General features: G+C 36.3%; 1 protein-coding gene across 2 annotated transcripts in view; it reads right to left on the bottom strand.

Annotated features, from left to right (window-relative positions):
• Positions 1 to 15424, bottom strand: part of ME1 (malic enzyme 1) — a 133776-nt gene that overhangs the window by 32672 nt on the left and 85680 nt on the right. For both annotated transcript variants that reach the window (XM_036414831.2, XM_036414832.2), the window contains exon 7: positions 712 to 821. In XM_036414831.2, the coding sequence (XP_036270724.1) occupies positions 712 to 821 (110 nt within the window). The remainder of the gene's footprint in view (positions 1 to 711; positions 822 to 15424) is intronic.

Raw genomic sequence — 15424 nt, 5'->3', positions numbered from 1 at the left:
TACTGTCTATAATACCATATCTTATTTCTTTCATAACTAGGAGTTTGTTGAAATAAGACATTAAGAGTATATATCTCAGGTAAAAACTGCTGTTTGAATTTTAACCCTGCTAAGTCTGGCTCCTGTACCTGATTAAACACAGAATGTTTACCTCAGCTTCCAGGTGGAGACCTGGAGGCTAAGGCAATTTTCCCTTGCCTGGGACCAGGACCACAGGAGATTGATTCCCACTGACTCAGTAACCTTCAGAGACAGAAACTGTAGATAACCTCTGAGCTCTGCTTCTGTGTTATCTATCGCAAGATAGGGCCACATTCCAATGTCCAGCAGGATGTGAACGGGAAAGACCCTTAGGGCTGACCCCAGCTTTAGAATGTAATCTTTACGATTAAGAATTTAGAACAAAGGAAAATTCCTGTGGTTTGAATCTTTAAAAGGGACTGCCTACCCCTGAAACAGTGCAGTCATGTGGAGTCCACCTGCGTGTGGTGCTCTTGTGACTGTCCTGACCAGTTATTTTAATAAATCCTTGCCTGCTTTTTTAATCAATCATCAGCCTTTGGTGGTCTTATTTTGAACCCAGGGTTTGACCCCACAACATATGTATCTTTTATACTCTTTAACTCTTTTCACTCATTTCTCCAACCTCCTCCACTCTGGCAACCATTAGCAGAAACTATTCTTGTCCACAGGCAGTGAAAATTTTATTACCTTGAATATCATCATTGAATGTGCAATACTGGTTTCGATATTTGTTCAGGAGACGAAATGCATTTACATTGGCAAAATCTTCAAATTGAATAAGGCAATCCATGCCATACCTATGGGACAAAACATTCATGTTAGAAAGGTTAATGAAATAACATCTATATATAAAACCCTAAGCAACCAGCCTACCATTCAACCAGCCAACTGGCAGCTATGACACTCACTGACCACCAGGGGCAGACGCTCAACACAGGAGCCACTGAGCTGCAGTGACTTGGCAGCTGTGGTTCTTGGGTGACTCACCTGAAACCAGAGAGGAGGGAGCCTGATTTCGGGGTGCATCACCCGAGAACCACCCTCTGGCAATCTGGGACCCCTTGGGATCCAGCCAAAACCAGTGCTCCGACATCCCCCAGGGGGTCCCGAATTGTGAGAGGAATTCAGAAAGGAAATATAAACTGTCTAATTTTAATGTGCTATAACCCTTACTTGAAGATAGGATGCATAATGATACAGTAGATCAGTGTCTCAAAGTCACTTATCAATTCCCTTTGCAGTGGTCTGTAAAGTAGCCACCAGTTAACTGTTACACAAATATTATATAACTATATTACAACCATTCATTAGGTCTTCAAAAGAAATGGCAATTGAAAACATGTTCAACATCACTAATTATTACGGAAAGGCAAACCAAAGCCACAATGAAATTTCATTCACATCTGTAGGAATGGCTAGCATAAAGAAAGACAAAAAAAACAGTGAATTCTGGAGAAAACATGGAGAAAAGAGAAGACTTGTGGTGGTGGGATTGTAAATTTATAAAGCCACTAAGAAAAATAGTATGATGATTCTTCAAAAATATAAGAACAACCATATGTTTCAGTTATTTCACTTCTGAATATTTATGTGAAGAATATAAAAACTCTAATTAAAAAAGACATATAACTTCTACATTCATTGCAGCATTATTTATAATAGCTAAGATATGGAAATTAGACAACCTAAGTACTCATCAATGGATGAATGAATAAAGATGATGTGATATATATATAGTGGGATATAACAGAATACAACAGAATAAAATCTTGCTATTTGTGACAACATGGATGCACCTTAAGGATATAATGCTAAGTCAGAAGGAGTTAGCATTATATCCTTATGATTCCACTCATACGTGGAGTTTTAAAAAAAATAAACAAAAACCAAACTCATAGATAAAGAGGACGAGTGGTTACCAGAGGGGAAGGGAATTGGGATGTGGTGAAAGGAGTGAAGAGTGGCAAATACACTGTGATGGATGGTCACTAGGCTTTTGGAGGTGAGCACTTTGTAATCCATACAGATGTCAAATTGCAATGTTGTACACCTGAAACTTATATAATTAAAAAAATAATACTTTCATGGTAAAAATGTTTTATTCAAATAAAAATAATTAGAACATTTCCATATGAGCAAAGATCAGCTAATAAATTATGAATTAAGAGGAAGAAGCAAATGGTCTAAAAGTTCTATTGCCAAGATCTTAAATTCTAAAATACTCCTCTCTCTGTCCCTAGACCCGTCTTTCATCTCTTCCACTCTTTCTCCAGCACATAATATCTTGATTCTGGTCCTTCCTCTCCTCCTAATTCATTACAGCTTGTTTCACGGCTATATGCCAAAGACAGATTTTCCCTCCTTTCCCCTCACTCCACTTAGCACGCAATTCCATGCTATAGAGTCTTAGCCAGGACCTTAACCCGTAATATTTGTTTTCATTGCCTATTGGTCCACTCCATGATCCCAAAGTGGCTTTTTCAAACCTTTTTTTTATTCTCCTAGTCCCATAAACAATCAATCTCTTATCAGTCACTCCCTCCTTAAGATTAATGCTATCCAGAGAGAACAATCTTAGCTTTCCTATCTTTCCTCTCCATTTAAAAATCTTCATACTTTTACTTCTTTCCCCCCCAATCTACTTCTGAGGTATGTTTACTTCCTGTTTCTAATCTTTCTATGGACTTATTGCTTCAACTTTACTTCTCTGTACTAACAGCTTCCATTTCTCCTTCTCTACTGGTCCCTTCCTGTCTTCAAGGATTCTCAGGACTCCCTCTTTTTAAAACCTGATTCCTTAGCCGTGACAAAACCAAAACTATGGTTATTTATTGTTCTCCCTCCACCCCATCGCCAAACCTCTCACTTCTTGTCTATAGTATGCCTATACCCCAAAGACCGTCTCAAACCACAGCATTGTGCTATCACAATGCAGATGAGGTCACTTTCTTCGGATCCAACAAAGACTGTAATTATTTCCTTCCATTGTGGTTTTTAATGAATTATTATATTTGTCCTTGATGAACTATCTTTTTAAATCACATTAAATTCATAAGTGAAAATTGGTATCTGATTTTTTGTGTATTTTTTATCATTACTGGTGAAACGACATTTCCCCCATGTCTAATTGTAATTCTTTCTGGAAGATTGCATGTTATTTGGTTAATTTTGCTATTCTTATGGTCCTTTTCTTTATTATTTCATAAGATCTCTTTACAAATTAAGATTATTAACTTTCAGTTATATATGTTACAGAAGATTTCCCTACTGTCGTATATTGTGCCATTAATCATTTACAGTGTTTGTTTTTACAAAAGAAATTAAAACAAATTTTTCCAACACCACTTATCCCTTCTATGCTTCTTCTACCTCCACTCATCTCCTTCCCCCACAAACCATCACCACATTGTTGTCCATGTCCATGCGTTCCCATTTTCCTTTTCTTCTTTTTTGCTCAATTCCTTCACCATGAAATTTTAAATTTTAATGTGATCAGGTCTTTCCATTTTTTATTTATAATTTATACCTTTGGTGGTATGCTTGTTACAGCCTTCTCTACATACATTTTAACTATTAATCAAAATTTTGTTCTAATTATATCATGAATTTAGACAATAATTAAGCTCTATATCTGATATTATTTTTTACTATTTGGATGTAGATTTTTCAGAAAGATAGATAGAAATTTCTGTTATCTATATAATTCACACAACTATACCAGCACCATTTATTTAATAGTCCATCCTTTCTCTCATCACCTGTAATCAGTTACTATATTCTGATGTATAGTCAGGTTAGTTTCTGTGCTAATAACAACAAATACTTTTTCACTTTTGTGTGTGTGTGAGCCCATGTGTAGTGACTTATCCTTCACAACCACCTATGCAGTATTTATTATTCTCACCTTGTAGATAAGCAACAGGTAGGAGCATGTTGACCCTGCTGGGTAATGATAGTCTAACAGTGATGATTTGTCTACTAATCTTTCCACCCAGAAAAAAATGTCTCCCTGTTGTAATTAGTAAATTTTAAAAAATAACTTTATAATTTAATAATGTTATTTATCTTTCATTCTATTTTTTTATATATTTTTAAATATTTTATATCAGTTTGAGGCATACCATATATCATAGTGGTTAGGCAATCATATACTTTACAAAGTAGTTCCCCCAATATTTCAATATAAAGTATCCCCTTGGCACCATCCATAGTTATTACAATATTATTATCTCATTCTCTTTAAGTAGTTGCTTGGCTGTGGTAGTTGTTTAAAAACCTTGGTTCTAGAGTCGGAGCTCCAGGGGTGAAATCCTGCCCTCCTTACTTATTCTGTATCCTTAACTGGCCTGTATCTATTCCTCCATTAGGAGAAATGAGAATAATAATGGCATATTGCAATACAATTGTTATCAAGGTTAAATGAAGTGATACATATAAGTGCTCATCATCCAAAGATGGCAGATGAGTACCCTATCATCACTAGACATATTTTATTATTTAACAGCAACAATAGAAGTCATAGACAGTAAAATATTTTCGAAGGCCTAAAAGAAAATAACTGTCATCCTAGAATAGTATAAGTAGCAAAGTAATTCTTCAAGAGTAAGGTTGAAAGAAGACATCTTTAGATAAATAAATGCTAAAGGACTTTTACTAAAGGATCTCCTAAAGGAAGAAAGAAAATAACCCTAGCAAGAAGGTTTATGATATAATAAAACAGCAAAATGTAAGTAAAAACAATTAAATTTTATCCACAGAAAATAGCAACAAAGGATAAGACTGCTTATGGCATGACAGAGTGAGGAGGTTGGCATATCTGGTCCCCAAAGAGGAAAAGAAATAGCAAAACAAATCCTTCAAACCAACCATTTCAGTGCTACGGAAATCAAGTAAAGGCACAAGATACAAAAACTGTAAAGTACAATGGGGGAATGAGGTCGATTTTTTAAAGAAACAAACAAATCATATGGTTCTTTCATATGTGATGCTATTCTAGCTTTATTAAAAATTACTAAAATATTATTAAGAATGGCCTTCTCTGGTTATAAATATTATGCAGTGGTTTGTTTTTTTTTTGTTTGTTTTTGTTTTTTTTTTACAATCTTAGCAGAGAAACAAACTTTGTGGTAGCAACTGATTACCTCAAACACAAATATCAGTCAATAAACACCCAGTGCCTGCAATGGCTCCTTCCTGTGTCTCTGGTTTCCACGCAGGCCTTTAGAAAGTAAAGGCTGCATGCTTTCAGACAGTGCCCTCATATGGTTGACCCCAATGTGTCACGTACTAGCGGCCCAGCAGCATTAGCTGATCTATCATTATGTCCCAAAGCAGCAGAACCTTGTGGTTTCAGCATGTGAGGAGGAATCAGAGCCTTCTCAGTTCTATTCCTGGATCTACCACTTACTTGATCCTGTGGTTTTGGGCTTGTCACAGTTTCTCTGCGGTTAAGATGAAATCCCCTCAATGTCATTTGCCTTTGGTGTTTAGGACACAATGTGGTCAGACTATAAATTTATGCTGTTTTCTAAGTGAAAGCAAAGCATAGGAATAGGTAGTAAAATGGTGCACAAGATACCTTCTCATTTACAAGAGTTTGTTTTAAAATTATCTTTTAAATTCACAACTTTCCTCTACCTGATAGTTAACTCTGATTTGACTCCAAAAGATTTAGAGACAGGCATTCTGAATTCATTTTATGACAGAAGCAACTTGCATCATATAAAAAAAAAAAAGGCAGCCATATAAAGGGTGTTTTGTTCCATATTGAACCAGCCTTGTCACTATGAAATTATGAGCAGTGGAACACAAGGAAGTAAGCCAATTCAATTCTACATAACTACAAAAAGAACCTACTATTTTATGATCAAAATATCACATAAACCAGTGGGTGTAAATGGTTTTAAAAAGTAACAGAAATACCACCCATAAAATTAACATGTAAGAACTGGAGAGCTTTTTTTCTCTTGTGGCACTGTTAAATCAGATGAAAATCTCACTATATGGTGACTAATGAGCATATCTAGTGCTTACTAAGTGCTGGACACTGAGCTCCACACTTTATAGGGATTGTCTCATTTAATTCCTCAGTAAACTGATTAGGCCATGTATTGTCATCCATTTTACAGATGAAGATACCGGAGCTCAAGAGAGATTAAGGGCCATGGTTGAGTTCATAGTGCTAATTGACCCACAGGACTGTGTTCAAGGTACTATCAGGCTCCATAGAACAATAACATCATGGTCAAGTCAATAAAGTAAACAGTGTATTTAAAAAGTAAAGCATTGCATTGATAAATTAAAAGAGTTACAACTTTATCATAAATCTAGTAAGATAGCATTTGTATGCATTCAATACACTAGACATTTTTTATTATAAAAAGTATATAGGCAGATAATGGTGAAAACATTAGTCTTTTTCTTTGGTTATAAAATATCAAGAATTCACTCTAACCAAGTCAACCAAAAACATTTTAATTTTTCCCAAAAGATACAGTAAGTGTTTTGTTTTGTTTAGGATTAATGACTTACAGGACTCTATGCAGCATTTAAGATATAGAGCACTTTAGTTCTGATAGGAACCTTAGAGATGGTTTATTACAAATTACTCATGTTTAATAATGTAACTGAGGTCTGAGAATGGTCAAATAACTAAGCAGCAAATAGGAAGCATGGGTCTCGCCCTTAAATGCTTACAGTCTCATTGGGAAGCAAATGATAAACTAAAAGTACCTACTAGGAATCAGGAATGTTCTAGGTGCTGTTGACACATTTCTGCTCTCACAAAGTTTATGACAAATATAGTAAATAGGGATTGTAATACAGATGAATAAGTATTTGAATAGAGCAACTTCAGGATGCCAAAATTCAGAAAACAAGCACCCATCCAGAATTATGGGGATTAAAATAACCTTTCTAGAGAAAGCTGAAGCCTGAAAGGTGAGTAGGAGTTTGTCAAACTAAGAGGAAGACGAAGAATTTGTCTTGAGGGAACATCCTCAATGGCTCAGAGTTAAATAAAACAATGCATATTCCAGGAACTGAAATAAACATGACTAAATCATAATGTATGATGGGAAAGAAACAAGAATTAAGGATAGAGAGGTAAAAAGAGCCAGATATGCAGGACCTCTAATCTGTGTTCAGGGATTTGCACTGGATCCTAAGAGTATATTTAAACAGGGGTGTGATGTGATCAGTTTGCATTTTAGACCAATTCTGTGTGGTCAGGGTGAAGGATGGATTAGAGAAGCAGGACTATGTGCAGGAAGTTTCCTTAGTAGGCTGCTGCAAAACTCCAGGTCTGCATCTGGAAAGAGAATGGTGACAAGGAGAAGAAAATGAACTCAAGAAATATTAGGAGACAGAATTGACAATATTAGGTGGAGAGAAGCAGATGATCAGAAAGAAGAAATCAAGAATGAATTCCAAGTTTCTAGCTTGGCAACTTGGTACAGAATGGGGTCTATTTAAAAAACATGAAACCTCAGGAGAAGAAGCAGGCTTGGTAAAGAAGATTGGCAGCTCAGCTTTCCATCTGATGCTTTTGAGCAACTTTAGAGATGTGCAAGCAAAGGAAGTTGTCATGAGACTTTAATTTAAGATGTATGATTTTAGTATTTCAGAGTTTGAGCAGCTGCAAGCGAAGATAAGGCCCATGATACAGCCATCAGTGGACATCTAAAGTGGTGTGCCACAGCCAAGACCGGTTTGGCTCAATGGATAGAACGTCAGCCTGGGGACTGAGGGGTCTCAGGTTTAATTCCAGTCAAGGGCATGTACCTTAGTTGTGGGCACATCCCCGGTGGGGGGTGTGCAGGAGGCAGCTGATCGATGATTCTCTCTCATCAATGTTTCTAACTCTTTATCTTTCTCCCTTCTTCTCTGTAAACAAATGAATAAAATATATTTAAAAAAAATAAAGTGGTGTGGCACAAAACTCCACTAGAAATAAATATCTTAAGAACAAGAAAACCCAACATATAAGAAAGGCCAACCTCGTGGAAATCAAAGTGTGTTAATAGCATGACTTTGAAAACAGGAAAGAGTGGTTAAAACTGGGAGAGTAGTTAAGAAATTGGGAGAAGACAGAGACATGGCAACACCAACAGACATAAACATCAAAGCTGTGTTGAGGGGAGAGGGGTGCTTACATAAGAATGGAGTACTAATAGCTGAAAGGAACAAAGGGAGAAGACACTGATCTCTTCTTCCAACCCTAAAACACTGTGTAAAAGCACTGGGTGAAAAGCAAAGGTCTTACATGTGAGCCATGCTTCAGTAAAGCAAGAAGAAAAGGGAATATACAGAAATAGGTTTCCAAAGGCATAGTGGAAAGGTTTCAGAGGGAGAGGAGTACTGGGAGTTCGAACCATAAAGTATGAAAGCATGAAGTATGTGAAAGAGTATATGGGGGGGGAAATGACATGTTATGTTTACATTTTAACAGAAAGACCAATAATAACAATAATGTGAAGCAAGGTTTTCTAAGAATTATGTCCAGAGGCCACCTGATGGCCTGCAAAGGGGGAGTGTGAGATGGGCATATGGGAGGGGGAAGATGGCATCCCAGCCTCTATGAATTGAGAGCAGCATGGGTACAGGCTAAAATCCTCAGGGCAGCTTTGGCTCTAAAGGTCTGATCGGTGCTTCAACATGCCATTGTATTTTGATCTGCACCATTTCTCATGCCCAGAATGCCTTCATACAGAGGATGCAGAAATTTAGGAAATGCTTTTTTAAACTCCATCTGCAAGCTTACCATGGAGAATTAAAGGTCTCCTCAATTGCATGTTCCAGTAAATATCTTATCCCCAACCTCAATTGTGTCATTTACTTCTGCAGATCGAATCACTAAATCTGTCTATGTCTCCTTCTCAATTTAGTCTAGATCAAACTGTTTATTTCTAAAAGCCAACAACTTCCACAAAAGACAAGGGATCAAGTTTTGAGCAGCAGAGAGAATTGTATGTTATTTTGCTGCAGATTATCAGTCATAAAGCTCGAAAGGTCCTTGGACACCATTTAGCAACAAGTAATGCCCAAGAAGGTTAAATGGCACCAAGATTACAGGAGCAGACACACGCATGAGCATTGTCACCTACAGAAAAGCCAGAAAGGCCAAGTACAATGGCCACTTGTACCAGGAGACTTTTTTTTAATGTAGGAAAATATCTTCTATGTTATTTCAGACTATAAAAATACAGAATATTTTCAGAGGAATTTGTCAGAATTCAGAATTCATATATTCAAGTGAATATGAATATTATCCTTCAGAGTGCTCACTTTCAGACTATGCATTTATTCAACGATGCCACAACTGCTCAACTACTTTTTAAAATCATTTATGCTAAGTGAAATAAGTCAGTCAGAAAAAGCTAAGAACCATGTTTCACTCATATGTGGAATATAAAATTGAAACTCATAAACACAGATAACCATACAGTATGGTGGTTAGCAGAGGGAAGAGGGTGGGACTAGTAAAGGGTAAAGAGGGTGAAACACATGGTGATGGAAGATGATTTGACATTGAGTAACAGGCATAAAATATGTGTCATAGAAATGTACACTAAACACCTTTATAATCTTATTAACCAATGTCATCCCAATAAATTTAAATTAAAAAAAAAAAGCTCTGGCTGGGTTATTCAGTTAGTTAACAGCATTGTCCTGATATGCCAAGACTGCAGGTTCAATCCCCAGTCAGGGCACATACAAGAATCAACCAATAAATGCAGAAACAAGTGGAACAACAAATCAATGTTTCTCTCTTTCTTTTTCTCTTTTTTTCTCTCCCTCTTTACTTCCCTCCTTTTCTCTGCTCCCTTTCTTTCTCTAAAAATCAATAAATAAAAAGAAATAAATACAATTTATTTTTATGTAAGAAAAAAATCATTTCATTGCTTCATAATTCTATCTTGTTAGAGATTTTCTTCCCTCTTTCTTAACTAGTGATACTAGATTTGAACAAAAATTTTGTAAACATGATCCAATGGTTCTTATTCTATTTTCAAGAATCAACATCAGCATCAAAGGATTTACCTTAAAATGCCATCACAGCGATATTTCAAAGAATTGCTATAGGTTGTAAATATAGTTTTCAAAGAGGAATTCCAAAAGTACTGTGAACATTAGCATAATTATAGTAGAGTTCCAGGGTAGTATTTGAAAACTCATTTGGATTCTAACTTTGTTTTAAAAAATCACACAATTTTTTAAGAGAAACCTCAGAATCAAAGTAAAAATGAAAAAGGACTTAGAAAGTATAATTACTTTAAAACTTTGAAAGATATTACATTCATTTGTATGCCACTCAATAAACAGAAATCTATGCATATTATTGGCAAAAATTCCGAGAAAGGTACATTTAGAAATAGCTGAGGGCATAAATCCAATGTAAATTATAAATATGGTCTCTGCCACAACATGTGGGCCAATGTCAAAGTTTGAACACTAACCATCTTCTGCAACTACCCTGTTTCCCCGAAAATAAGACAGTGTCTTATATTAATTTTTTCTCCCAAAGTTGCACTAGGTCTTATTTTCGGAGGATGTCTTATTTTCGGGGAAACACGGTAGTAGTCAACTACTAATAATGTGTCCTAAAGTTTTGTCTATTTATAATTCCATAAAAATAGTACTGCCTGATACTAATGCAATTGCCAAAATATCATATTCCCTGTTTTATTAATAAGTTCTTTTTTCCCCACACACTGGGGTCCTCATGAACTAAGCAATCATATGTTCCAGTGGTATGGAAGCTCTTTCAAGCCCAAACTGTTTCTATTGGCACCTGTACATGCATTAACTAGCATGTCAATGCCTCCCCCCACCCCTTAAATCAGCTCAATAATTAGTTGAAATGATTTAATCCAACATACTAAAATTGTAATTCCATTACAGAGTTCCTTGTTAATCCTAAGTAATTCTTAGGGACAAAATATGATGTAGTTCTAAGAATGGCTTTAACTTCTTTTTATATTAAACTACTGTATCTAATAAAAGAAAAACATGCAAATTGACTGTACCTCTGCTACACCCACCAGCCAATCAGGAGTGAATAAGAAAATTAACTCAACAAAGATGGAAGCTAATTTTCATACCCAGGCTCCAAGCAGCCTGGGTCCCGGGAACATCATTAGGACCCAGGCCACTCCTAGCCTTAAGGCCCACACTTAGGCCCCAGAACATCCCCTGGCCACTCCGGGAAAGGTGCCAGTCCCATCACCCTGCTGCTGCAGCCACTGCCAGTCACTGCAGCCACCAAGGTATTTTCATCAACACAGACTCCAGTCCCTTCATCATGAAAAAATGACAACTTTCTTTAAGCATTTTCAAGATGTGTCTTTCATAGGATATGACATTTCTTTATTTTTATTTTTATCCTCACCTGAGGATATGTTTCCATTTTTTTTTTTTCTCCTTCTCTCTGATCCCAGGCTTGGCCCCAGACTAAGCCTAAAGCCTCTGTCCCAGGTTTAGGCTTGGGAAAGGGTTCCTCCACCCACCTCTCAGATAGCAGGCTCAGCCTCTTCCCAAGCCTAAAGCCTCTGACTGATAGCCAGCTGGGAGTGACCTGGGTGCCGAGGAGGTTCCCGGGACCCAGGTATGTATGCAAATTAACTGTCATCTTTGTTGGATTAATTTGCATAATCACTCTGATTGGCTGTGGGTGTAGCGGAAGTACAGTCTATTTACATGTTTCTCTATTATTAGGTAAGATAATTTTAATTGATTTCAGATAATAATGGAGAGAGATAGGGAGATAGAAATATCAATAGGGGAAAAAAAATACCAATGATAAAGGAGAATTATTTATTGGCTGCCTCCTGCATGCCCCACACTGAGGACTGAGCCCACAACCCGGGCATGGGTCCTGACTGGGAATTGAACCGTAACCTCCTCGTTCGGAAGTTTAGGCTCAACCACAGAACCATGCCAGCCGGGTTGATATATTATGAATTAACATGTACACTCAAATTTCAGTCTAAATTTTCAAGAATGCAACTCTGTCTCTGCCAGAAAGATGTATTCCCAAAATTTAATAAACAAAGCTATGTTTGTGCTGGAAGGATAATTTTTAGTACAATAGTTTACTGAGTTTACTCCTTTGGCAGTATGTGGAAGTATGATAACTTATCATTTGTAAAATAGAATTTTATTCTTCTATTGCTAAGAAATATAAGCCAAGACATGTAATTTCTATGCCTAAAATAATACTTACTGAAAAGAACATGTAAAATGAAGTTAATATTCCAACTCCCTTAGGTTCTAAATACCTGGATTTGTGTTCTGCCTCTTCACTTACAAATTGAGATTTTGGGTCAGATTCTCAGTCTTTCCACTATCCTTCTGAGAACTCTTTTTGCAATACTAAATCAATAAAAAGAATTATAAAAAATACTCAACAAAGGTCAGATGAACAAGTCAGGCCACCTACTACTATGCAAAATACTCAGGTGTTGAAAAAGTGTCTCTGTCACAAATCTAATTAATGAAAGTAAGGAGATAAAAATGTTATAAATTTGCTCTCAGTGCAATCCATATGGAAAGCAGCTGTATCCTCTCTAAGAGATTTTGAAATAAAGCTATGACTAGTAATCAGGCAAACATATATAGCAAGAAACATATATATATTATGTTTTTATTTATTTCAGAGAGGAAGAAAAAGGAAAAGAGAGATAGAAATATCAGTGAGAGACCATAATAAATTGGCTGCCTCCTGCACACCCCATACTAGAGATCAAGCCCACAACTCGGGCATGGGCCCTGAGTAGGAATCAAACCATGACCTCCTGATTCATAGATCAACACTTAACCACTGGCTGTGCAAATTTTGTGTTTGTTTTTTATAGATGTGCAAGAATATAAAATAGACTCTAAAATAGATAATTAGAGTTTATGGGTTTTTGTATCAGAATTCCATGCTTGCCTCTGAGCAATAGGAGACTGAGTCAAAGAGAAGTCAAGAACCCTTGCCAGTGTGGATCATTTGGGTGAGCATCTTCCCATGCCTGGGTTGCTGACTCAATCCCCAGTAGGAAGCGTGCAGGAGATACCTGCTCAATGTTTCTATTTCACATTAATGTTTCTCTTTTTCTCTCCCTTTCCCTGCCTCTCTCTCTAAGCTCAATAAAAACTCAAGATAATAAAGAAAGTGACTGGAAAGTCTAAATATTGCATAATAAATAACAAAATCTATAAAGTCATCTAGATAAACAGTAACTTGCTAAAGAGTTTCATGTCAGGCTAAGAATTTTTCTAGGCCTTGCTTTCTTTAAAATCAACTCTAATGACATGTGATTTACAAGCAATAAAAAGCATCCATTTTAGGAGTATAATTAGATTACTTTAAGTAAATGTATTTCTATAGCAAGATACAGAATATGCTCAACATTCCAAAAAACTCTTATAGCCCATTCTAGTCAATCCCCTAACACTGGCCCACAGAAAGCCACTGTAGATTACATTTGTCTTTTACAGATTTTCAAATAAGTGGAATAATTTAAATTAAATCTCTTATATTTATCTTCTATTGTTTGGCATGATTTATTGAAATTCATTCATGTTGCATAAGTTGTAAGGTCCTTTTTGTTGAACAGGATTCCTATATACAGTTATACCACTTTGGGTATATTATTACAAACTTTGATGGACATATGGTTTAATTCCATTTTGAGAATTTTACAAGTAAAGCTGCTGTGAGTTATTTTTAAGTTTGCATTTCGCAGTTTCTGGTCAAGATTGCAGTGTGATAAGTGAGGTACTCTCATCCTCCTAAAATCACATAAAAAAAATACAACTAAACTACAGAACCTAGCTGGACAGAAGTCTTACAACTAAGGATATAGAGAAAAAGCCATATCAAGGCTGCTGGGTAGGGTAGAAACGAGGAATGGGCTAGTCCCAGGTGGTGAATAAAAATTGGGAGGGATATCTCAGCTGTGGAGGTTCCCCCTCAGGAGCTAGGGGTCCCAGCCCTACACTAGCCCCCAGCACAGAGTTCCAGTGTCAGAAAGAGAAACCCTGATAACTTGTGGCTGTACAAACCAGTGGGGATTGAGTTTGCGGGAGATGGATGGGGGGTGGAGGCCCAGGAAATTCCTTTGAAAGGGTCCATGCAAGGATGCACTTGGATAGTCATTAGAATGTAAAGTACAGCATAGAGAATATAGTCAATAATATTATAATAACTAAGTACTATGCCAGATGGATATGGGATTTACTGGGATAATCACTTAGTAAACTATATAATACCTAATTATTTGGGTGCACACTGAAACTAATACAGTAGTTTGTCAACTGTAATTGGGAAAATAAAAATATTATTTGAAAAAGAGTTTGCATTTCTCTTTTGAAAATACCAAGGAATAGAATTGCTTAGTAGTGTGGTAGATATATAAAGAATGTAATTGCCAATTTTCCAAAGTGGTTCCGTCATTTCATATGTCCACCAACAATGGATGAGTTCCAGCCCAGCCAGTATGCCTCATTGGTTGAATGTTAACCCATGAACCATGATTCTGTGTCAGGTCATATGCCCGGGTTGTTGGGAGCATGTAGGAGGTAGCCAATTGATGTTTCTCTCTCTTCGATGTTTAAATCTCTCCACCCCTCTTCCTTCCTATCTCTCTAAAATAAATAAAAACATTTAAAAATAAAAAAAGGATGAGTTCCAGTTGCTCCAAATGCTGACCAACACTTGCTATCATCTGTCTTTTAAAATTAAGCCATTTAGTGTGTGTAATGGTATCTCATTGTGATTTTAATTTGCATTTCCTGCCCTAGCTAGTTTGGCTCAGTGGATAGAGCATTGCCTGCAGACTGAAGGGTCCGGGTTTCAATTCCAGTCAGGGTCCTTATTTCAGGCTCCTCCTCACCCCAGGCCCTGATCCGGGCACTTGTAGGAGGCAATCAATTAATGTGCTTCTCTCACATCTATATTTCTCTTGGTCTTTCCCTCTCTCTTCCACTATCTCAAAATAAATAAATAAATAAAATTTAAAAAATCAATGATAAAATATCCTCGGGTGAGGATTAAAAAATAATAATAACAAAATAGCTTGCATTTCCCTGATGACCAATGAGCTTACATGCAGTTTAAGACCTCTGTGAAGTGCTGTTTCAAATCTTTGCCCATTTTTAAAAAATTGGGTTCTTTGTCTTATTACTGAGTTGTAAGAATTTTTAAAATATATTCTGAAGTAATTTATCAGATTTTATATATATATATATTTTTTTTCTCTAAGCTGTGATTTGCCTTGTCATCTTTTTAACAGTATCTTTTGAAGAGCATAGTTTATTAAAGTCCAATTTAACATTTTTTCTAACTTGTGTTTACTGTAAGAAATATTTAACTAACTTTAAGGCACAAAGATTTTATTCTATATATTTTTTAAAT

Source organism: Pipistrellus kuhlii, unplaced genomic scaffold, assembly GCF_014108245.1.
Source record: "Pipistrellus kuhlii isolate mPipKuh1 unplaced genomic scaffold, mPipKuh1.p scaffold_m20_p_5, whole genome shotgun sequence".
Classification (NCBI taxonomy): Eukaryota; Metazoa; Chordata; class Mammalia; order Chiroptera; family Vespertilionidae; genus Pipistrellus; species Pipistrellus kuhlii.
The sequence above is the reverse complement of the archived record's forward strand: the minus strand, read 5'-3'. Positions and strand labels throughout refer to the sequence as shown.